General features: G+C 39.1%; 1 protein-coding gene across 2 annotated transcripts; it reads left to right on the top strand.

Moving 5' to 3' along the window:
- Positions 1-1,294: 1,294 nt before the first annotated feature.
- tspan1 (tetraspanin 1) lies at positions 1,295-25,585 on the top strand. Of its 2 annotated transcripts, XM_062978348.1 has the most exons (9): positions 1,295-1,390; positions 4,717-4,830; positions 7,719-7,783; positions 16,998-17,204; positions 18,261-18,335; positions 20,204-20,302; positions 21,498-21,632; positions 22,908-22,991; positions 24,695-25,585. In XM_062978348.1, the coding sequence occupies exons 1-9, from the start codon at positions 1,369-1,371 to the stop codon at positions 24,746-24,748; spliced, it is 855 nt and encodes a 284-aa protein (XP_062834418.1). In that variant the 5' UTR covers positions 1,295-1,368; the 3' UTR covers positions 24,749-25,585. The 2 variants fall into 2 exon arrangements, with proteins under 2 accessions (XP_062834418.1, XP_003220266.2); XM_003220218.4 differs by lacking the exons at positions 1,295-1,390; positions 4,717-4,830 and adding an exon at positions 6,068-6,215.
- Positions 25,586-25,940: the final 355 nt, after the last annotated feature.

Below are 25,940 nucleotides of genomic sequence, written 5' to 3'. Positions count from 1 at the left end.
CATGAACTAATAGGAAAGCAAACATTGCTCAGTAGAATCACTAGTGTTGATATCACTCACTGCTGTAATACTGTTATCATTTCTGACGAAAATGAAACTGTAGTATAAGCAAATGGCAAGAAAAAGCAAAACTATAATACAGGTTTGGGTTTTAAATGCTGAAGAAAGAGGCAGTTTCCTTGGAAACTTTGTTTTTGACCATTGGTAGCTGCCTGTGTCAGAAGGCATGAGTTGGTAGGTGAGTAGTTGAATCTCCATCCCATCCTGGTCCCATCATAGTAGCTGCCTGATCTGCAAAAGTGTAGTTATCTAATTTGTTATACAGTGTTCCTCACTACTTCACGGTTCACTTTTCACGGATTCGCTGTTTTGCGGTTTTTCAATAAACTCTAAAAGACTATTATAAATCATAAAAATTACAATTTACAGCCTAAGGAAGGGAAGAAGGAGAAGCCAAAGGGAGAGAAAAGGAGCCAAGCGACAATGGGAGGAGAAGGAGGCGATTTATCAACACACGATTGGTTGATAAAGACTTAAAATAGTGTATAACTACTACAATAATGTATCAATATTAAAATAAATATAGTGTCCCTACTTTGCAGATTTTCACTTATTGCGGGTGGTCCTGGAACCTAACCCCAACGATAAGTGAGGGAACACTGTATTTTTATAAGTCACTCTTCTAAGCTCCTAACATTCCCAAAGAGAAAGGTAGAATATCCTGCCTACATTTCTTCCTGAAAAATATTGTTATAGCAATAATCATGTATCAAGCTTGCCAGGGATAATATGACATTCCATTTGTGACACTGAAGAATTACTTCCTTTCCATCCAAAGGTATTAGAAAACAGCTGCAGAATTCTCTTCCATCCTTGGTGCTTCAGATACAACTGCCTACATCATTTAGTAGGAAATTTGCACCCCTAGATTTTCAAATACTAAATCTGGATCATTTGATGAGAAGTGGTGGTAGTGGTGGGGAGGTTGGTGATTTATAGAATCATAGAATTGGAAAAGACCTCATGGGCCATCCACTCCAACCCCCTGCCGAGAAGCAGGAAATCGCATTCAAAGCACTCCCGACAGATGGCCATTCAGCGTCTACTTAAAAGCCTCCAAAGAAGGAGCCTCCACCACACCACAGAAAGTTTCTGCCATCTTTATTGAAGGGTACTATCATCAAGAAAGCATTGCGCAGGAATGCAACTGCTAATTTCCAAGGATATTAAACAAGCATATAAGTAAACAGAAAGTAAAAGCTGGAGTAAAAGTCAGGCACTGGTTTAAAAGGCTGGAAGGAGGTAGTCTTGACAAAAGTAATCTATGCCCACGGGCAGCAGAGGAGATATCTCCTACCACTGGAAGAGATGAGCTGGGTCAGCTGGGCGGGTGAGTAGTGGGATTCCCACATATGTTCCTAATCTTAATAACTTTAAAACCTGCAATTGAATGGCGAGAAAGTTGATTATGTAGGTATCCTGCCTAATGTTTTACTCTTTTGTTTGAGAAAGCAGCAGCTTCACTATAAAAGCTTATGCCTAGAATTAAAAGGACACGTAAAATATGTATTTCATATTAAAAGAAGGGTTATAAATAACTGTACCTTATAGAAAAGCAATATGATTGCATTAGAGAAGCATTGAAGGCTTATATATTTGAAAAAGTATAGTTGTAATCACTGTGGACCACAGGAGCTCACAATGGCGCAATGGGTTAAACCCTTGTGCAGGCAGGACTGCTAACCTGAAGGTTGGGTTGCTGACCTGAAGGTTACCGGTTTGAATCTGGAGATGAGCTCCCATTGTCAGTTCCAGCTCCCCATCTGGGCACATGAGAGGTAAAACATCAAACCATCTGGGCGTCCCCTGGGCAGCAACATTGCAGACGGCCAATTCTCCCACACCAGAATCGACTTGCAGTTTCTCAAGTTGCTCCTGTCATGGAAAATATCACTGTGGAAAAGATGTTATTGTGGAGACGATCTTCTGTTTATGGAGAAATACATAAGTGAAATCAATATTTTCATTTGGTATTTAGCTGTTACGTAAATGTATTATTAGTTGCTTCCTGGTTGTTAACCTTGCATATCAGGAATTTTTAACTCTGCCTGGGCCAAACCCAATTCAAGTTGGCTTCTTGTTGTCACTGAAAATATAGCTTACTAGAACTACCTCACTACTGCCTTTTCCCAAAATAAATGTGCCCAATGGAATGCTTGTTGAAAAACAAGAATAATGTCTCAAATAACACTATGTAACATTATGTTTTTGTTCCTGTGTTATAAATGTCATTTCCTAATTGGTTCTATCCTTAAAAATGGAAAAGTTTATTAAACTGCAAAAACTTTGCTTTTGTGGGATATCCTACAACACATTTTGCTCTAGTTTTTGAATGAATATCTCACAGAGTCTCAACCAATTCAACATAGTTTGTGGGAGCCACAAAAACAAGTTTCTGGAGTATAACAAAGTAACTACTGCACAATTAAACAGTAATAACACTTTCAAAACACTTTTTTTTTCAAATTTTTGTAACACAATATAATTTGGCCTTAGACCAAAAGAAGCTCTTGACAATAATCATATTGAATCAAATAGCTATCATTGAACTGGGAAGTATCAGGGATCATTCATCTCTCCTGTCCTGTATTTCAAACTTCAGCATGCATGATGCAGATTTTGTTTTTCGTGTCAGGAGTGACTTGAGAAACTGCAAGTCGCTTCTGGTGTGAGAGAATTGGCCATCTGCAAGGACATTGCACAAAGCATGCCTGGATGTTTTGATGTTTTTACCATCCTTGTGGGAGGCTTTTCTCATGTCCCCACATGGAACTGGAGCTGACAGAGGGAGCTCATCCACACTCTCCCTGGGTTGGATTCAAATCGGCAACCTTCAGGTCAGCAACCCAACCTTCAAGTCATCAGTCTTGCCGGCACAAGGGTTTAACCCACTGCACCATCAGGGGCAGATAGAACCTATGGACTAAATATTTTCAGGTGACAAAGGCAAGTTTTCCAAACCCAGTACTATAAAGAGGTGAAGGACCCTGGACTTAGGATGGAAAACTAAAGGTAAAAGTGGGTGCATAGTTACCAGAATGCCTATGGAAGTTAAAGGGTTTGTATAACTCCATTTTATGGTATTTAGAAATCTGAACAAATAGAGAAGAGGTTTGGGCAGATATTTGAGACTATATTTTAGGAAAGCTTTGAAAATGTAAAGATGCAAATGGACACGTACAACACGAAGTGATAGCTTTGAAGTCTGAGATTTTTCAAAGAAAGAGTTAATACTCTGAGGTCTGTGTGTGTGGTTTCTCTACGCAGATGAAATTTCTTGTGGTGAGACAGGAAATCATGAATGTGGCAAAAGCATAATCTAGCAGAAACAAGGGATACATTTAAATTCAGAGAGAGAGAGAGAGAGAGAGAGAGAGAGTCATCAAGAGCAAAACACACACATCAGGAGACAACAGATAAGTATGAACATCTGGATCAATATGAGACGAGATTAGGTAGCTTATCCAAGGAAAACCTTCAGTTACATGATGTTGGCTTTTGAGGTCTCATCTATACTACCAAATAATGCAGTTTCAAATTGAATTATATGGTCAGTGTAGGCTCATATAATGCAGTTATCTACACTGACCATATAATGCAGTTTCAAACTGAATTATAGGACAGTGTAGATAGGGCCTGAGAGAAAGACTGACAAAAATGCTGTGCGTTGCTTTTCTACCTGAGAGATTCTCTTGATGGCAATATTTGCATGTTCTAAACACAGCATATCATGGTCAATCTATTCCTTCAATTTGTTCTGGACTCCTACGTTTTTGAATAAATTGTGCTTAAAATATTGACACAAAGTAACTGTACTGTTGACTTCAATGGGTGGTTGGGAAAATCTGATTCAATTATGTCTGAGAGGCAAGTGTTGTAGGACTAGATGGAGACCTTGACTTTGTTAAATACACAGCTATCCATATGACATTTGTCTCCTGTTACTGGGAATTCATATAGGAAGAATATTTATTCAGGGAGCTTGCAAGGATGTTAGGGATTGCCTTGGTGATATGTTGGGTCTGAAGCATCCTGCAGATTTGGTATCCAAATAGTAGAAACTACTGAAACATTGATTCTGCTACCTTTTAAATACCCCATCCACGTGATCATACAAAGCATTAATAATCAGCCTAATTTAAAATCCACCCGGAACCTGTTCATGGCCGTGAGTTCTGCAAATAGCTTTTTTGTCCATCTTCCTTTCCATCCTCCCTTCTGTTATTCTCCCGACATCAAAAAAACCCCCCATTCATATCTACTTTAAGAAAAGGGATATGCAGCCAGGCTTTTTAGAATGCTTATAATCCATGACCATTCTGGGCAGGCATGTAGTGGAGGGGGGGGGGGGCTTGAGGGGCTTCAGCCCCCCCCCCCCCCAAATTCTCAGGGTGAAGAAGAGAAGGCCTTACATTTATTATTTAAACTGTTATGTTTATTCATATCATGATCTGATCACCATGCTCAATATATCACATATGCATGGGGGTATTGGGATAACGATACAAAAGGTTTGCTAGGGTAGATCCTCGCTCACTCAGCCTCAGCCTCCCCCCCCCCCCCGATTCTGGGCCTGATTCTGGTTGAAGCTTATGACATTGTAGCCTAATATCGCTGCAGAGAATCAAGAATGACCAACTGTCTTGTTTTCCACAGAGATGGGATTTTTTGTAGGTTCGAAGAAAGCTGCAGGACCGCTGTTTAACATTGAGAAACATCCATGGCAAAGCTGGGAAAGTGAAAGGAAGAAAGCACAGTTTACAGTCCCAGGTAAATGGTTTTGATTCACTTTGGAATGACCACAAAATCTGCTTTCTTCCATTAGTTTGAATTAAAGATGCAAAGAATATTCATTGGTATTTTATCTTCTGAGAGAAAAGAATCCTTGGCGTTTGGGCAAAATAATTCAGTTGTTTCATTTTTGCAGTTTTCTGCTGCCATTTGCACATCTCCAAGGACTTTATCACACACACACCTACTAAAATGACTTTTGCCATTGTATCTTGCCTGAGATGGAAGCACACCTGCCTAGTCCCTCGTCTTACTGCCCAATGCATTTTTGAATGTGATTTGCATTGACATTACTGCAGCTGCAGGGAAGTGACTCCTTCCAATTTGTGCCGTGCTAATCTTCATACTTGTTCTCCTTTTATATCTTGTTTTGCTTTTTATAATGTAAAAACGGTATAACAGGGTTGTTGTATGTCTTTCGGGCTGTGTGGCCATGTTCCAGAAGTATTCTCTCCTGACGTTTCACCCACATCTATGGCAGGCATCCTCAGAACCTTTAGCTTTTCAATGCTAATCAAGATGATTAATTTGAACATTCACACTGACCTCCAACAGACAAGAGTTCCTTCTCCCACCCTGGATGTTATTCCACAGATATATAAACCCCACTTGCCTAGTTTCCAATAGACCTCACAAACTCTAAAGATGCGTGCCATAGATGTGGGCGAAACATTAGGAGAGAATACTTCTGGAACATGGCCACACAGCCCGAAAGACATACAACAACCCTGTGATCCCGGCCATGAAAGCCTTCGACAACACATAAAATGGTGTAACTTTGAGATTTCAGAGATTCAAAGCTATGTACCCCCGAGCTTTCATGTTTTCACAGTACTGATGCATAAGTCATAAACCATGAATTATGCATCCCCACATAATCCACGAGTTGGACTACATGTCCCTTGTGGTCTCTTCCAATGCTGTGATTTTGTAACTAACCATAGTTTGAATTTTATTTTTAAAAATTCAAAAAGCAAACACAGTTTCACTACATAATGGTATATAATGGGACTTGGGCAATTATTAATTTTGGTATCCACAGTGTCCTGGGACCAAACCACAGTGGATACTATGGGTTTTCTGTGTGCTCACTGCTTATGAAAAAAAGAGGAAAGTCATGAGAGAATATTCAAACATAGCCACTAGAGAGCAGTACAGAATAAAGAATGGTGCTCTAATAAGGCTTCTGTTATTCTTGCCTTTTTAAAAACATAGCCTTTGCCCTTAAAGAGATTTGATTGGCTTGAGGGTGGGAAGTTTCTTATAGGCTGACTGGGCAATTTAAAAGACCGACTTCTTGCTCACTGCAAAGTCATAAGGATTACCATTCACCTTGTTTCTGGCATAGGTTGTTGCCTTTACAGGTGAGTCTTCTGTGTTTGTTTCCTTTAAAGATCCTGCCTCTGTTAAAGGAAAGCTTTGATATTTGTTAAGTTCTTTTTAAAGTTCTATATTAGTTACAAGATAGACAAATTTATTATAGTATGAGTTTTAAGGCATTATAATCTACTTCATGTGATGTGCTGAAACCAAGCTTTTGACTTAAACTTGTGAGTGGACAAGACACAAGTTGTGTAGTGTCCCCTTTTTAGTTTACATAAAAGTTTGGTTAAGGGTAATTTGTTTTTCCATTTATTCCTCTCTGAGATTTTTATTCAAATCTGGAGAGTGCTCTATAATAGAGAAGTCAGACCTTTTCTTGAATTTTTTTTATTTTTTGCCATAGTTGGATGAGATATTTCAAACATAGGTAGAACATACAGTAATAAAAACCAGACTTCTATGCGAATGGTATAGGATTCTGGAATACCAAGTTCAGTAGATTCTCAGTTAACTGGAACCCAAGTGACCAGAACTTTCAAGCAACTGGCAAAACATTCCAAGAAAAAATACTGCATTGACAAAGTTGTTCTTGTAGCACAGTATCACTGTGTTACATCAAGTTTGTTTTATTTGCTTTTAATAATTATATTTAAATATTAATATCAAGTCAATACATAATTGATGGTATGGTATTGTATAGTATAGAGTATTGTATTTGGTATATTTTTAATAGTAATTCACAAAACAACCAGAAACAGCATTTTTCCGGCAGCTACCAATCCCCATGGGCGCTGGTGTCTTTTGGCTACTTCTCTCAAAGAGATGTGTGTGGGGAGCAAACTTTTCTGGTTGTAGGTCTGTTTCAGACCCCTCTCACGAGCAGGTGTTTCTCCTTTCAGCAGAGTTTCCACTATTCCTCTGAGTAAATGGCATTGGCTATTTCCAGGTTTTAGAACTCTTAGGGACAATTATTGAAGTCCTAATGTGATGATGAAGACAAACAGAAGTCGAAATCAAGTTTATATTGCTGTATAGGTAAGGGGGGAACATTACTGATTTGTTTGTTTACAAGGAATACTTAGTTGCAAAAGGAATAGCATTTTAGTTTGTTTAGAGCAGTATTTCTCAAACTGGGCTCCTCCAGGTGTTTTGGACTCCAGCTCCCAGAAACCCCAGCCATCTTATCGGCTGTTAGGAATTGTGGGAGCTGAAGTCCAAAACATCTGGAGGAGCACAGTTTGAGAAACTCTGGTTTAGAGGATTTGGGGGCTATTATACAACATATACCATCCCTCACTTCTTTAAGTTTGTTATTTGCTTCTGCTCATATGGTATCAATGATGGCCCAAAAAAACTGCCTGTAGTGCAAAACATACATACTAGGAAGCAAAACTATATGGAGTTTCACAATGATTGTTTCTAGTAAAATTATGGAGGCTTCACTCATAAACTAAACTCTGTGCTCAAGTATACAATGTGAATTGGGCTCAGCTATGTAAAATATCTTGAATAGCAATTTAACATTCTTCTTAAATTCTTTACAGATACCAAGATGAGTTGTTTCACTTTCTTGAAGGTCATGATGGTTTTATTTAATCTAGCCATAGTGGTAAGTACTTATTTCCTTAGTATTGACCATGAAGTAGGCTGATGCCCTTGTAAAAGTATACCTGATGTAACATACTATCCAGAGCATCTTCCAATCTTCAGAGGTAACATAGCTTTAGTGTGTTTGCATATTTTATGAAACTTTGTCATTTAGGCTACAATCCTAAACATAATTTCTTCTTGGATTGTCCTAATTCAAGGACAGATCTTACAGGAACAGTTATTTATTCTTGGGGATACAATATGTCAATGCGTGCTGTGTGTTTACACTCAAATGTGTCTTTCTTTATAATCTTTTCTGTAAATCCCTACTGAGCAGTGGTTCTCAACCTGTGGGTCCCCAGATGTTTTCTGTGTTCTAGTAAACAGTTGTTTGTAAGGTTGGGGGAAATAAGCATGGAAAAGATTTAACACTTCCAACACAGTTCTGTATAGTCAAATTTGCTTAAAAACAACAGCCCAGATGTGTTGTCGAAGGCTTTCATGGCCGGGATCTGGGCGAAATGTCAGGAGAGAATGCTTCTGGAACATGGCCACACAGCCCGAAAGACATACAACAACAGCCCAGATGTTGCATTAGATAACCTGCTGGTCCCTCTTGATTCTACATTGCCACTAGTACATGGAAATCTAGTTTATTACGTGAGCTCATTGAACACGGTTGTTGTTACATGCTTTGAGTATCATAGAATACATTATCCACAATGAGTTCTGAATGCTATAGAACAGTGGTTTTCAACCTGTGGGTCCCCAGGTGTTTTGGCCTACAACTCCCAGAAATCCCAGCCAGTTACCAATGGTTAGGATTTCTGGGAATTGAAGGCCAAAACATCTGGGGACTCACAGGTTGAGAATAGAATCACTTCTCTAGAATCAAGCAAGGGTACTGAGTGATGCCTAGAAAAGCATTTTCTCCAGGCCTCCAGCACAATTTATTCAGTTTTCACTGAAAGTTCTGCTGGGTGTTGACTCTGGAAGCCTAAGCAAACACTTCTCTTGGCATCTCTAGGTCCTCCTGCATGATTCTATGGTATGCTTCAGCCAAAAGCCCAAGCCAGTCACCACCATTTATTTCAGTTAGAAAAATAGAGTTCAAAATCATGAACTGCAAAAAAGCAGGGTTGTTGTGAGTTTTCCGGAGTGTATGGCCATGTTCCAGAAGCATTATCTCCTGACGTTACACCCACATCTATGGCAGGCATTCTCAGAGGTTGTGAGGTATATTGGAAACTAGGAAAGGAAGGTTTATATATCTGTGGAAGGTGCAGAGTGGGAGAAAGAACTCTTGTCTGCTTGAGGCCAGTGTTAATGTTGCAATAAATCACCTTGATTAGCATTAATGACCTTGCCAGCTTCATGTCCTGGCTTCTTCCTGCCTGGGGAAATCCTTTGTTAGGAGGGGTTAGCTGCCCCTGATTGATTCATGTCTGGAATTCCTCCATTTTCAGAGTGTTGTTCCTTTTTTACTGCTCTGATTTTAGAGTTTTTAAAAATACTGGTAGCCAGATTTTGTTCAATTTTATGGTTTCTTCCTTTCTGTTGAAATTGTCCACATGCTTGTGGATTTCAATGGCTTCTCTGTGTAGTCTGACATGGTGGTTCTGAGAGTGGTCCATCATTTCTGTGTTCTCAAATAACATGCTGTGTCCAGGTTGGTTCCTCAAGTGCTCTGCTATGGCTGACTTCTCTGGTTGAGTCAGTCTGCAGTGCCTTTCATGTTCCTTGATTCGTGTTTGGGCATTGCGTTTGGTGATCCCTATGGACAGCCCAGAAAACTCACAACAATGCTGTGATTCCAGCCATGAAAGCCTTTGACAACATAGCAAAAAAAAAAAAGGCATATTATACAGTGGGTCTTGGAATGGGTCCCTTGTGTATTATGTGGGGCTACTATGTATTTTAAATTAGTGTGTTGTTAAAGGCTTTCATGGCTGGAATCACTGGATTGTGTTGTTAAAGGCTTTCATGGCTGGAATCACTGGATTGTGTTGTTAAAGGCTTTCATGGCCGGAATCACATGCATGGTCATGTTTAGAAACATTAGTTTTGATGCTTTTATTGGTTTTAATTACTAGGTTTAATTCAAGTGTGATGTTTTAGTTTTTAAATTGTACATTTTATTGTTTTTACCACTGTTCACCACTTTGAATCTTTTTAGAGAAAAGTGTTATTATCATCATCACCATCATTTATATAACATAACAACAACAATGCTTCTCAAAGCATCAGCTGGGAGAAATATGCTGTAACTTCTTGTGCAGCATGTTCAGTGAAACTGAGGTCTGCCCACCTACACATATTACAGCTTCTCATGGATTAAATGTTTACTTAATAACATGGAGCAGTCTGTTAATGCTAGGGTTGACTTCTAGAGAATGTCCTCTGTGCCGCTGATTACTCATTGGAGCTGCCACACCCATGGGATGAATAGAAGGAGTGCCACAAGGTTCTCCTGGGATTATTAACCCTGATGGCAGGTGTGCCTTCATGCAAATGCTGGCCAACGCCACAAAATGGCAGTAGGTAACCTAAGTACAATCATGGTGCAAGCCAATGTTCTCACTGGAATGTACATGTGTTCCTCTTCCTTCTCTCTTTCAAGACAGGCAGAGTGGGTTTTATGGTTTCTGTGGGTGGTGTAATTGGTTTCATGCCTGGCCTGTCAATATGGTTTCACAAGCAGCACAGTAAAATGCTCTACTTATGATCGTTCTCTCAAGGAAGTCTAGTTTGAATTTATTTCTTTGGCACAGATATATCTTAAAGGAGGAAAACTGAACAGATTACATTTAGCTCTTTAAATGTGCCATAAATTTAGATTAGTTGAACTAATGCCAAAGAAGCTGTTAGTAAGCTGTAGCATTACCCCCCCCCCCCCCCCAATGAGCCACTCTTGTTATAAGTTACAACTTGACTATTGGCTATGTGGCTGTGAGTTGGTAGCTATTGTGGTCCAAACACCTAAATGATGCCAAGTTGAGGAAGATTGATTTGAAACCTCCATGTACATAAAAGTGAATATGGTTGAGTCAATAGTTGAGGGCTGCAATGTATTTAACTGTGTTTCCTAGTCAATGCCGTCAAGCATGGAGATCACAGAGTTCTGTTTTAATGAGTTCTGGCTATTAAAAATTAACATGATCATCCCAGAAGAAGACTATTTACCCAAGGTGGGTTAATTGACTCTGCAATGTAATGGAAAGGAGGCAGGCTCTGAAGGGCTGTATCCATATGATAGGGAATTCTATTATGATGTGGCTTTTCAGTCATATGGACAGACCTTTCTATAAGCACAACTGTATTTTATACAGCTTGATCATCCCTTATTTGAAATGTTTGGGATCAAAGCATTTTGGATTTCAGATTCTTTTGGATTTTTGAATACCTGTATTTGTATAATTAAATATTCTGGAGATATGTGGTGAGCCATGATGGCGGCAAGTCGTGTTTGCTGAGTGCTCCCAGCGAACAAATGCCAAAATGGTTGCTCCCCTCTTCTCGTGGATTGAGGCGAGAAGGGACGCAAGGCCCCAAAGCACCCCCGCAGATCCGAACCTCGAGAGGTTAGTTACCTCAGCACCGATGTCACTATCTCAGCTTTTCATGTAGACGTTTTACAATTTGATGTATTTCAAAAGTCTGGCTGAGGGATGCTCAACCTGTATATTTAAGTCTTGTCTTTTATTGTAAGATCTCAGACTTATAAATGATCTAGGTTTTGAATGTTTTTGTACTGAAGGTGGGATGAAAGATGTTACACATTCCTTACATGTGGAGGTTCACACAAAATGAACACTTGAAGTGTACTCCAGCTATCTTTAATTAGTTCGATAGGTATATATTTGAACTAGCATGGCTCTCCTGATCCTACATTGTTATGTGGCTACCCAGATGCACTACATGACATGATTTCTCAGGAAGTAAATATGGAACCCAGGCAATGTGTTTCTACAATGAGCTGAAGCTCTGTTATTTCCCAGCTCTGTTCACTTTCTTTAGTTTTTCATTTAATTTCATATATGTTGCTGGCAATTTTAGAACAATCTCCTTTGCATTTCTCTGACAACCAAACATACAGAAGAGACTAGGTACTGTAAACCGGACAACACAGCAGGGTTATTGCAATATCCATCTCGTCACACCCAATATGGTTCTACCAACACTGAGATACCCAACAGGATTGTCACCTCTCAGTTCTCAACCATAGTTCCACCTTTTCAATATGGTTGTAATGAGAAGAACTTGATTTGCATGCATTAGCTGGATATTCTTCTGTTTACAAGTCTTTACAAACTCATGAGGAGTAAAAATATCTATTAAAAACTCTTGGGTTTGAAAAATCATGCATGTCATGACCCTGTTACTATTTTATTTTATTGGTTGGGGCAGGAGCATTTTTACCTAAAATTGTAGCTATGCTGAATTTCTATGTTGTTTTCAAAGGGGGCAGCAAATACATTTAGACTTGGAAAGAAGAGCCTCTAGAAAAGTATGTGGGGGCTGTCTTTAAAATGAATTTGGTGAATCCTTTGCCGGACAGTGATAATGTCAGTCATTGCTGTGTTTTTGTTCTTGCTGTTGGGTGGCCTCAAGTTGTTTCTAACTTATGGTGACCCAAAAGTGAGCTTATAGTTGAGTTTTCTGTGTCTGAGAGTGAGTGACTCTCCCAAGGTCACCGGGAGGTTTCCAGGCTGAACAGAGATCTCCAGAGTCATAGTCCAATGCTCAAACCATTATACCACATTGGCTCTCTTCTCATACATAGTCTAAAAGGACTGAAAGGCCAGGACAGACTGAATTTCATAAAGCAAATAAGCAGGATTGTGCCTGCTTATTTCACCTGATATTTTAGGTTCTACAATGTCTAGAACCTTGCTGTTGAAAGGGAAAAGAAGAAAGCTATGAAGATGGCTCCTGATGGTAGACTGCCTTATTCACAGTGCTTCTATTTCCGGCTTGGCACCTGCATATTTGTATGGGCGATGCCTGCCTTGCTCTTTTGTTTGAGGGCAAACAAAGCTGGCACCTGTGGTCAAGGATAATTACTTTGTCCCTCTTTGTAATGCCGTTGTTCACTTTTAAAAAAATAATCTCATGACTGGACTGAAACTCCGGGCAGCTTCTAATAAAACTTTTAAGTGAAATGAGAATTGGACCATTTCGAGTCCTTGTATCCCACTGGAAATCTTTCACCTGTCATGACAATGTCTAGTGGTAGTAGAATGTTGAATCTGCTCTGTATTTCAGTGTGAATTTTGATAGAAGTGTCAGAGGTTCTGAATCTTTTTTGTGGAAAGGATTTCTGTATCTTGGATAACTTTTCCAAAATTCAGCCAGGGCATTTTCAGTATTCTGCTGGCAAGGGAGGCTACCAATTACCTCTCACATTTTTATTGCATTTTTTTAGGCTGCAGTTTTTATCCATATGTTTGAGGGTGGTGGTGGGGAAGTATTATGTTGGCCTAGGACAAAGGAAGACAGGTCCTCTCTGTGCATCTAATTATAGTGTTAAACAGAAAGTCTTGGCTAATGTGATGACTTATGGGCCATGTAGTCCCGTTCCTAGTACTGTTGTGGCAGATGAAGAGGAAAACTTGGGTTTCCCACCGTTTCTGCCAGATTTGGAGCCCTTGCAGCTGCAGGATGTTTGCCCACAAGAAGTCAGACAAACAAGCCTTGAGGAGAAATCTCCCACATTTTCGCGCCGCCTTTATTATAATCAAGATAGACACGCGCGGGAGGCGACTCGCCGAAGCGCCCGGATAGCTGCCAGACAATTAGAAGATTAAGTCTACTTCCCTTGGGAAAGTTTAAGGAGTCCTGCATCTGGACAGTTTAGGTTTCGGTTCTTGTTCCCCAGAGAAAGTCTGCTTTGGCGGGAAAACAAGATCCTATATAGATGCTTGCCCACAAAGGGTTCCTTGCGGAGTCAATTCGTCAGCTTCGGGAGTAGATTGTGTGTGGACTACGCTACTCCAGTTTCCAGGACCTTGTTCTCGTTCCAGCCCTGCCTTGTTCCCCGGACCTCGCCACGGATTTCCCACGGACCCAGTTATTGCTCCTCGCTTCTTGTTGCCTTGAATCAAGCCTTGTTTGCCAAGAATCTAGTTTGCTTCCTAGCCTTGCATTAAGCTTCATGGACTAAAGGACCTTGTCAATTCCCCTCACTTTGCTTGGCAAAGTGAGTGTTTCGGTTATTGGATTACAACTTTGGACCTTAATATTTCATATTGGACATTGTTTTCTTGGACTAATTTTGACCTTTCCTGAAAGGTCTACTTCTGAACTATTTTCTACACTTGCTTTTATTAACTTTATATATTTCCTCAATAAAGATATTAGATAGATTCTGGCCTCTGTGTATGGTTATTGGTGCTCTGCAGCCTGGGTCCTGACAGCTAAGCACATGTAGCTCTGCAGATATGTGAATTTTCACCTGCTGAAATCCCTTTGTCCATAGAGCTTTTAAAAATACACACTTGCTTTCTGTGTTTAACAGTCTGCTTTGAAATGTGGAATAACATGTGCCTCTACAACCAAGAATGCAAGGCTGTTTCTGTTTATACTAATAACAGTGCAAGATCTTTTCAGAAGTCTCACTGAGTTGAGTGACGCTTACCTCAACAAGTGAATGGATAATTGGATATAAGATTACTCGTAAGAGGATTCAATGATAGAGTTAGGATCTGATTGTCTTACTTCGTTTTTCTTGATGCTATCTAGTTGAACATTTTCTCTCCATACTTTCTTGTTAAACATGGAGGAAGTGATCTGTTTCTGTTGTTTGTCTCTAGTTTATGTGAGGTTTGGGCACAGGGCTGTGTTGAGCAATTAATATTCTCACTTTTTAAAGTAAACTATTCCAGAATGGTAATGTAATCTTTGAATGTAGCTGCATATCATTCTCAACAGGGCTACCATTGTTCAGAAATAGAACTGTTTACTTCAGTGGCAGTTTCCCAATATATTATATTCTGATCTTCAACTCGGCCATCATTCACCATTGGGTGGAACCACATTTTCTTTCTTAGAGGCGAAAGAGTCTAATGTGTTCCAACTGGGATTTCTTAGCAATGATACTTAATACTGAAATTGAGCTAGGGAGGATATCCAGTTTTCATTACAAAAGCCTATTCAAGATATGAGTGGGCGGTGATCTTTTTTTAACCAAATCGCAAATAACTTTAGAGAACCAAGATATTTCATGAATTTGAGTAATCATTCTAGTTGTCTGTAAATTAATACCAAAATGCATGTATGAAGAAAATGAGGTTACTGGTAAAGAACAAAAGATAGTTGTACCTCACGATAATATGGATAAAGTCAAATGGAGTGAGGTAATTGAGACATAACATGGCTAAGATTTTGATATGCACAGTAAAATTACCGTAGGACTTGAAGGAGTTCAAGTGTGCCACTCAGTTTTGAAGCACACAACTGCTTACATTTCCTGCTAAGCCCCAGTCCACTGAGCCACACTTAAAGATGCTTCTGTATTTTTATCTCTTGCAACTGATACTTTTTTAAAAAATGTATCAGCCCCACATTTGCATGAAACATGGAAATCATGCTGTAGTTGTGCATTTCTATAGAACTCCTCCAGAGCACCTATGCGAGCACTCCTTTATAAAATGCAAATAAGCATCAGGCAAAGGATGAACATTTGTATCTTTCGCCACACTTCTGTTTTATCTGTTTTGAACTCTAGAAACCAAAAGGTACAGGGCTTCTATGGACTTTTCTACACTTGCAATGGAAGGAGCTTCTGTCTCAGTAGGGCAAGGAATTCACTTTGGAATCAAGGCCAAACGTGACAATCTATCCAAGATGCTGAACCTATTTTGAGTAACAGGGTCCACCTCCTTTGGATAATGTCTTTACAGCATTGACTAAATCCTGGAGCAGATTGTTTGTCCTGCTATCATGGAAGACACTATATTTTCCTAGATGCAGTAAAACATGTCTTAGAGTTATATAGAAGTTCCCATGCTTAAAATATATACATATAGCCTGGAGATAATTGTATACACTATTTTAAAGTATGTCTGTTCATGATATAAGGTTTGTATACATTGAGCCAACAGAAGGCAAAGGTGTCACTATAATCTTATGGACAATTTCAAATTTCTGGATATGGGATGCTCAACCTGTAATAGGCCTCAGTTATTTTAGACCATAAAATGTAAAACAACCAACACCACCTTTGCCTGTACTGATTTTCCCAATTGAAATTTGTCTCCTGAAACTTTGCGGGGAAACAAAATAGATACCCCCATGTGCACAATTTTAAAAATCATAATCAGTCAGATTCAGGATCCTCTGTGTTTTTATTATTTTTAAAATCCTATATGTCATCCAGCTTCAAAGCTATGCCTGTTAATAGTTTGATAGAAAATAGTAATTTGTACAAGTGTTGATGCCATTCTTAAAAACCTGAAAGATCTCACCTTGGTCTATGCAGTTGACATTTTTTCAAAAAAACCTGTTTACAGTTAAAATCTTTGACTTTAAAAGGGGTTGGAGGGTTTACATAGGCTTGGGAAGCTTTCAGACATCTTTCTGACATGATATGGAGTTAGTAGGCTGGTTGGTCACGTGGATGTATGGATATGAGTTAAAGGAATGTTTAAAAATGATACTTTTTGGACTACAGAATCCCCAAATAACTTGCACAGTGCTGTGGGACAGTGGGATTGCCAAGCCTTCAGCCAAATAATAAAACAGGCAGTCTTTGAGTTGCAAACATCTGACTCCTAGTTAAGAATGGGAGTGAGACAATAGGAAGTGAGAGAAATCTGTCTCTTGGAAGGGAAATTCACCCCTAGAAGAGTTATCATGGGGAAAATGTGTCTCCACTGAAGCTTTCTCACCAATTCTTGTTTCCACAAGCCATTTTTTCAAAATCCATTTATCACAGGGACAGAAATTGAGGTGAAATCTTCTGAACAGGTGCACAGACAGCAAAACAAATACTACAGGGGTGTTAATCATTTTCTGTGTCATCCAAAGCTTATATATAAATAGAGAAATGAATATATATAGGATGGAGTTAAACTTAAAAAATGTACCTATTCCAACTTACCTTATTTAGGTTTGTTCTGAAGTTGAATTTGTATGTATGTTGTTCATAACTTGGGGACTTCCTGTAATCATGTTTGTTTCTAGTACCATTCGTTGGAAATAATGTTCTTTTTCCTCCCCCTTTCCCCCTGCAGATTGGTGGAGGCGTACTACTGGGCATTGGAATCTGGGTCAGTGTTGACAGTAGTTCCTTCCTCAACATGTTTGGCCCGCTATCCTCCAGCGTCTTACAGTTTGTGAATGTGGGCTACCTGCTCATAGCCATTGGAGCTGTCCTGTTTCTGTTGGGCTTCTTGGGATGCTGTGGAGCTCAGAAAGAGAGCAAGTGCCTTCTGATGACGGTAAAATCCAAATCCAAAGCAGTTTGTGCCTCTTTGTCTGAAGTAAACATGCCCAGTTGTCTTCCTAGTGAAGGATGGTAGAGAAGGATGATAGAGGAGGGACAATTGGATCAAATTACTCACTGTATATGCGTGTGTGTTAATACATTTATATCCTACATCTCCCTTGAAAAGCTCAATCCGATGTAGATGGGTTGTCTCCTCAAGGTTTTCATCCTCCTTTGAGGTAGGCTGAGCGGCTGTGAGCTATTGAGCTTCAAGGCTAACCCAGGATTGGAAACTGGGTCTTCCCAGTCCTAGCCCCAATACTCAAACCACTATACATTTTTTCATATCATATAATAGTGCCACACTGCTGCTAGCCTTCAGCTAGCGTTGCAAGATGGTAATCCTGTTTCTTATTTGCATAACTTCCACACAAGGAGAGATACAAGCTTGTTGGCAATATTTGGCCGTTTTGTGGTAGAGTGTGAAACCAATGATGCAGCATCTGAAACCTATGACTTGTTTTCCGAATTCTTCAGAAGCCCATGTGAGCAGAGCATCACCTGTTTTCAGTAGCATTACGGCAATACTTAATGTCTCCCTGCCTCTTATTGCTATTAGGTTTGTGTTAGTCCACTGAGGAATGAGGAAGTTATACTTATGTAAATTACTCTCAAATTGCCTGAAATAGATCAGTTCAGTGTATAAGAAAGCAAATGGACAGAGATGTAAATATTTTCCTTGCAGTGAAATATCAAAAGTCCAAGCAAAACATGCTGTGGAAATAGAATAAAGGATCGAAAGAGGAGACTTGATGTTATCTGTCCTGTAGAAAAAGTCTAGGAAGGGAAGTCCTTAGTAGCACAGTTATGGAAATCCCTGTTATAATGTGCTTTTTTTGCCATAATTGCAAAAACTTCATACAGACTTATAGTCCTCTATCCTCCAGCATCAAAGGACATTTATGGGGTATATTTGACCAACTGTATCTGACCAATTTTTGTCTTAGTTTTGTATCAATACTTTGTAGAGTAAGTAAAGTGTCTTCTCTCTCTCTCTGCTTTCCCTTAGTTCTTCTCAATTGTCCTGATAATATTCATTGTTGAAGTTGCTGCTGCAGTGGTGGCTTTGGTCTACACATCACTTGTAAGTAACATGAAATACATTCAATTATTTAGATATATGTGATGTAGCATGCTTCTTCTTCTATGGTGTAATCACCCCCATCTCACTTGTGAAATTTATGTAATTGTAATTAATGCCACCTTTCATTTGTAGCCCTCACTCTTCCACCTTTAGAATACACCCAACTGAATGAAAATGACTAGTTAATTCAGCGCTTCTGGTCTGGTCTACACAAGATAAAACTAATGACTAGACCAAGAGTCTAGTTTCAAAGTAGCTGTGATTTGCAGCCAGGAAAGGTTTGCATTTAAAACTAATTTACACTGCCATGTTTAAATGTTCTTTGTGTGTCACGTTTGGGAACTTTGTTAGCCCAAGTAAATACTTTCTGTAATGTTATTGATTTAATGGGTTGTGGACTTCTAGTTCAGTAAGGGGGTAAAACTTTCCTTCAGGCCCTTTGTCTTTCTAGAAATTAGTGACGGAGGAGCAGTGATGTTTTCTAAAAATATATGTGTATAGTTCATTTTTCTTTGCCTTTATTAAATTACCCAGGGTGACTAATCATGTGACTGTCTAGTCATATATACATATAAAGCAAAGATATAAGGAAACTTTTTTAAAAATACAATAACCATAGTTATGTGTTTCAGTAATCCCCACTGAAAGGATTGTTTAGCTAAGACTAAAACACTAACCTGTTTTTCATCACTTAAGAAAGAGATGCAGAAACCTTAGCACTTTATGTATTTTGAGGTTTGAATTTCATTACCGGCTCTTTTGGGCAGATCAGTGTATCCCAAATAAAAGGTGTTTTTACTAATCCATGAGAACAGGAATGGAGAAATGGTGGCTTACAGACCACATGCTGTTTTTGAGATCTCTCCCTATGTCCTATTTATGTTTCCATCTCAGATTAGGGAGAAATGCGGGATAAAATGAAATAATGATGATAATGATGATGATGATTAGTTCGAATCCTTTGCTAAGGAGCTACATCTTGCAACTTTATGTGCTTTTCTTCTATCTGTTGCCTAACTGCCCAGCAAGATAGGACTATACAACCATGTTCATACATGGATGAAATGTGACCAGGTCTGGTGATAACATTGGACCATGAACATTTTCAGGCATTTTTCTCCTAGCCTGGCTCCAGTGCCAAAAGTGGACCTGGCTGTGAATATTGTAGCCAGAGACAAAGTATGTGTATAACTTTATTTGAACTCACTGTAAAGATGCATAAGATTCCAGAATAAATCTATGATATTTATTGAAATGATGGAGCTGGTAAAGCCCTTGCTAAGAAATGTTAGACTCACATTCTGAATGTGGCAAACTCCCCATCTTCCAAAAAAGATTTCGAGAGATATGGCACTTTTTTGTCCTTTGTCAGCAAAATGTGGGCCTGTTTCACTTCTTGATTTTTCTGAAAAATGTCACATTGCAGTCTGTGTAGGTTCCTCACAGGAAGAGCAGTTTCTCATGAGAGAGCAGGGTACAGTATGTGTGTATGCAACCCTTGCTCCTGAATGTCACTGGAAAGGTTACAGAGGCAGCTCTGTTTGCTCCCATGCTTTCCACATGCTGTGGGAGTGGTCTGATTTTAACAAATGGAGCACATAGGTGAATCAAGTGACCTTGAGAATCTAATATTTTCATTGAACAATGCTATAGTGCAAATAGAACTGTGAAGTTGACAGATTCATACCAGTCTCTTGAGAGTCTTGATTTCAACTGAAAGGGCATTTCAAGAGTGGAGCAAATATAAGAAGAATATAACAGTTATTGAAATAATGAAAACAGGTGTATAATCTTAAATATTCTTAATTGATAATGAGAGATACTGATACATTCTTTTCCATAATCCCTCCTGTGTTCCTTATTTCCAGGCAGAGACTATATTGCAAGGAACAGTGACACAGCTATTGAAAAACGAATATGGAAAAAGCGCGGACATTACTACTGTATGGAATGCCACAATGAAAGATGTATGTTGTATGTTGGGCTATTGAATAGTTTGGGGTTATTCAAAACAATAAAGCAGCAGTTTTGTTTTGTTTTTGCAACACTGGTTTATACATAAAGGTTTCTACAGAAATGGCATAGTGATGCTCTACTATGCCAAGAGTGTGAATCTTATGTCCTCTGGATTTTATTGGACGGCAATTTCCAGCATCCCTCATATTTGATTAGGCTGCTTAAGGATGATGGGAGTTTCAGTTTAACAGCATCTGTACAGTTCCTATTACTGCACTATCCATATTTGTTCTAAGGGTCCCCATCATTGAAGGAAGCTGTTCTGCTACTTTTAAAGTTGCTGTTCAGTAATGAACTGAAGCTTTATTTAGAAAGGTTTGAATCCTGCAATGGGAGACATACGAGTGGGATACAGCCAATTTTCTGTAGGTACATTCCCACCGCTACCCCCTCAATCCTACTTTTGGATGATGCAAACCCCGACTCCGACATAGCCATTTCCATGATGTTGGAGAGTGGGGATCGGTGGAGAGACAGGCAGCTAGTTTCCTTTGGCTGGATGCACTACAATAGGCATCTGCAGAAATATCTAGTGGTTCTTAGGAAGTCTGTGAAGATGATTTCCTTATGGGAAAAACAGTTGGATATATCTCTGAAAATCTTATGCTCTCCACATAGAAATGGCTATTTTGTGTCTGTGTGTTCTGTCAAACAAAAAGTAGTTTGTGGATGGAGATTGGTCATTTTGTAGTTAATAAACATTTTCCATCCTCTGCAATGACCAGATAAGCGAGCTATGATAATATAAGTTAGACTTAAGCTATTATAACTCATTAACTTGATGTCAATTGTTGTTTTTATTTTGATACTAAATTCTAATGTAATAGTTATAGTTAGATGCCTTACACTAAGTCATCCCTTATGCAGCCTTAAATTAAGCCAGCCCGTTTGTCCACGTAGCTCAGTATTTTCAGCACTGACCAGCAATAGCTCTCCAGAGTTTTGGGGACTTCTCCCATGCACAGCAGGTCCTCATTTGCTGAGTAATAGATGGAATTGTATTGCAGCTTATGGAGTATCTGTTCTTTCCCACAAAACAGCTTTCCTGGTAGGACATTACTACAGTAATTCCCCTTTTGCAAAGAAGGATGAAATGCTACATGATGTGTACACATCTTCTTGACCATTCCAATTTTTCCTCTCCAGCTGAAGTGCTGTGGTCTATCAAATTACACAGACTTTGATAATTCCTACTACATGTCCCAGAAACATGAATACCCATCATACTGCTGTGAAAAGGACCCCTGTAATGAAGCTGAAGCCGAGAAAAGCAGTGTGCCGGTAAGAAAACAAAACCTCTCTCATATTATCTATTGGGTGGCACTGGGAAGGGTTGGGAAATCAGGGTTATCACTTGTATTGCCTTGCTAACTCTTGTATCCAGCCTGTGTTTTACAAAGGGATCTGTCTTCAGAAGGGTTAATAGTGCTTCTGTTGAAATTGTACTTTTCCTTCTGGTCTAAAACAACTTCCAGGGACTCCCCTCTTCTGGGTAGAAGGAAGTGAGGAGCAACTTCCTATATCGAATCTCCTAAGTGCAGAAGGATTTTACAGAGAACTCATGCCCCTTACGTGCTGTGGTGAAAATACCCCAAAATGTATTTTAATCTTGCTAGCCAAGATCCACCCTGAGAATTTTGTTAAAGGGTGGATATAGATATTTAAAATAAACTATCAATGCATTGCTGCATCTTTGCACTATGGGATCTTCATGAGCTGTATTCTTCACAACAAAAGGAACTAATGGATAGAGGACCTGACTCCCAGAACTAGCAAAAAAAAAACCCAGTCAAATATATATGAGATAGAATATAGTTTGACCCCCAGATTCACAAGGTCTTTACCTGTGGTTTCATTTAGCCACAATGTTTTTGTCTGCTTCAGTACGTAATGTGGAAGGATTTTAAAACCTTCTAATTATTGCCACCAGTCCAAGCCAAACACACCCATGTAGAGTTCCTGACAGAAAGAGAATAAACATGTTCCTAACATCTCACCCTTATTTTATTAAAGATTTATTCAGATCCATGGTGATGAGTTTTCCTCCAGTTAAAGATTTGTCTTTATGTGCCTTCACATTTATTGCTACAAAACTATTTTATTTTATTGTGACTGTTAAAAATGAGTTTACTTCCTGTAATCTGTCCAAAGAGAGCATTGAAACATTAATTATGGACTGCACCTACCAATCTCCTTGAGAGAGTTTTAGAGGTTTTAATTTATTTTAAGAAGCTTTTCTATTGCTAATACATGGAGATCTCTACAGTTCTCTATGCAGATAATATATTTCCCTTTTCTCCCATACATCTCACCTGAATTTTGTCAAGATGATAGATAGATAGATAGATAGATAGATAGATAGATAGATAGATAGATAGATAGATAGATAGATAGATGATAGATATTAAAAACAGAAATCGACTAGGGCCAGCTAGATAACTGCTTTTCCTTCCTTGAGGAATTTCATACAATATGATTGCCAATTTCTTATTTGATTGTGGACCACAAGTGTAATAGAAATATCTTTTTTCTTTTTAAAAACAAAACCCACTTTAGGGCTGTTTCCCCCAGTTGTTATCTGAAATACGTAAGAATGCTGGTGTTGTGGGTGGAGTAGCAGCTGGGATCTGTGCACTGGAGGTATGTTGTATCTTTAGAACTGATCAATTTTTGTTGATATGCCCTAATGACCATCAAAAATATTCATGTGCAGCAATCTATGACCAAGGATGAAATGCACCAGGATATTTTCAACACTAAAAGATAACAATCCAATAAGCCTGCCATTTTTTTGGTTGCATGCTACAGGAATATTGAACCTTAGACTTAGATTTATATGCCACTTTTTATGACTTAGTAGGGTCTAGAGCAGTGGTTTTCAACCAGTGGGTTCCCAGATGTTTTGGCCTTCAACTCCCAAAAATCCTAACAGCTGGTAAACGGGCTGGGATTTCTGGGAGTTGTAGACAAAAACACCTGGGGACCCACAGGCTGAGAACCACTGGTTTTGAGTCTTGATTCCATCTGTCTTAGTCAGGATGATGAGACCTTTGTGGGAATGACCCTCTTCTGTTCTAAATTTATGAGAACATGAAGCAAGAGCTAATTTACTTACTTCCTACTAAATATCAGGTTCCTCTTGCACTCTTGGTAAAGTTAATGTGGTAGCTTTCTTCAAAGGAACACTTGTGTTCCCAAGCTGTTTTCCAGCTGACCTCTCCAAATTCCCTAATTGGCCAAGAAAAAAGCCACCCTGATTGGTTGTTTGCCTTTCAAATAAGTTGACATTTACCCCATTTTTTTCAGATCACAAGTTGACTTTCAGTCTCTTCTGTTTTTCCTTTCCTTCCTTTGTTCACAATCTATGTGGCCCTTGAATGGTCCCACTCTTGTGATAGAGCATGAAGAATATATGATAATCCCAAGGTCCTTTTCACATGTCATACTATTGAGTCAAGTATCCCTGGGATGGCATTAATCTTTTCATAGGCCCTAGGAGTTCTTGTATTTGACTCCGCATCTTGTCCCAATGTACCATCAGGGATAGACAGATTAATTCCAAAAACTGTGGACCTTAAAACATGTACTCCCATTGAAAATTGGAAGTCAAAAATATACTTGTTTTCATTTTTTTGTTCCCCCCCCCCCCCCCCCAAATTCCTATCATTTTAGTTCATTTTTTTTAGTAAATTGTTGTAGGCCCTAGGCACTAAGGTAGTGGGTTGCTGTGAGTTTTCCAGACTGTATGGCCATGTTCTCCTGACATTTCGCCCACATCTATGGCAGGCATCCTCAGAGGTTGTCAGGTATATTTGAAACTAGGCAAGGGAGGTTTATATATCTGTGGAAGGTCCAGGGTGGGAGAAAGAACTTTTGTATGTTGGAGGCAAGAGTGAATGTTGCAACTAATCACCTTGATTAGCATTGAAAAGCTTTTCAGCTTTAAGGCATGGCTAAGGTATCCCTAGTATCTCCCCTTCCACCCACCCACCCACTTATACTTGTGCATTTGTTGTGAGGGATTTTTTTTTTGCCTAAATGCAGAATTTTGCATTTTTTCTGTTGTATTTTCTCTTTTTATTCCAGGCCAATTTTTTAGTTTAACGATATTCTTTTGAATTCTTTTCCTGTCTTCCAGTGTGTTACCTACCCCTCCATGTTTTGTATCATCTGCAAATTTGATGATAATACAAAACTGCCCAGGTTAATTCAGTGGTATTAAATGTCTGAGCACAGATTTGAACCCTTGTCTCCCCGAGATCTAGTCCAATACCCAGAACACTACACAATGTTGTAGTAGTTGTAGATACTAATTTTGTCCTCCCATTTTCCTTCCTTTCCAGATTGCAGCAATGGCCGTGGCAATGTACATCTACTGTCGCTTAGATGAGAAATGACTGGGTTAGAGTGCTATGAGGCTATCTTGCCAGGAGGCAAGAGGATGCCATTCATAGCAACCTTTCCTTAACCTGTGTCCACAACAAATTGAACATTTCTTGGGCACAAAGTGTGTCACATGATTTAACTGTACCAAACTGGAATCTCTAGTGTGTACAAAAATGAAGGGAAAGTGATTTGATAGGAATTGTTTTGTAATGTGAAGGGTTCTTATGTCCAAAGCCAAGAAGATTGACTCAAAGACTGAAAAACAGAAAAACTGACAGCATTTCTGCTTTTAAAAACAGTGACCCTTGCCACTTTAAAAATTGAGGGATTTTCCCTGCTGGCTTTGATACTTTTCATCCAGAGAGACGTACGAGACCTCCCTAGGAGGGTAAACAGTCCAAAATGCTGCTCAAAGCTTTTGAAAGGCTATGGCAAAATAATCCTGTCTCCATGCGGTATAGAAGGGAATCAGCACCACCTTTCCACCTAATACAAATGCTGGAAAAACACAGAAGATAAGCAAAGATCACAAGCTTTTGTTTGCTCCTGGGATTGGTGCATAGCTGTAAAGAGTCACTGCATGGCAAATCCCATTCTGCTAGTCAGTATGTATAGTAACATATTCCCCTATTTCTTTCCCCACCCTCCAATGCTCCTTTTGACTCGCCAGAGTCTGTACGGGTGTCTGGTTGAGCTGGCTCTATTGGAACAGAACCCCTTTTATTATGGATTGTATTGTATGTTGGCCCAGACTTCTATTTTTTTTTACTCTTTGAGGTTGCAATTTTACTATCAAATCATTGTTTGCACAATCTTATCTATTACAATAAAAGCTACTTTTAATTATATCTTTTGGATATCAATGTCTTTCACCACAGCAGAGAAAGCTATTTTGTCCTTCAGTAAAAGCTCTGCTCTGCCCAAGGGAATTTTAGTAGCTCATTGGGGAACAACTAGCCAAAAGGATGAAACTATATCTAAAATCACCATTCATTGCCTCTGCTAAAGAAGTTGTAGTAGACTCAATTAACCAGAACTCAAGCAACCAGAACTCCCAAGCAACCAGCAAAAACATTGAAGGAATAATAATGTAAATTAAAATTAAAATACACATATAATGCAGTAAATTAATTGAGTAAGGTTTGTAATAAATTAATTGAGTAAGGTTTGTCTTTATTTATCTCAATTTGCCTGTAATATTAA

This window comes from Anolis carolinensis, chromosome 4, assembly GCF_035594765.1.
Source record: "Anolis carolinensis isolate JA03-04 chromosome 4, rAnoCar3.1.pri, whole genome shotgun sequence".
In the NCBI taxonomy this organism is placed as follows: Eukaryota; Metazoa; Chordata; class Lepidosauria; order Squamata; family Dactyloidae; genus Anolis; species Anolis carolinensis.
This window is presented reverse-complemented; position numbering and strand designations above follow the sequence as displayed.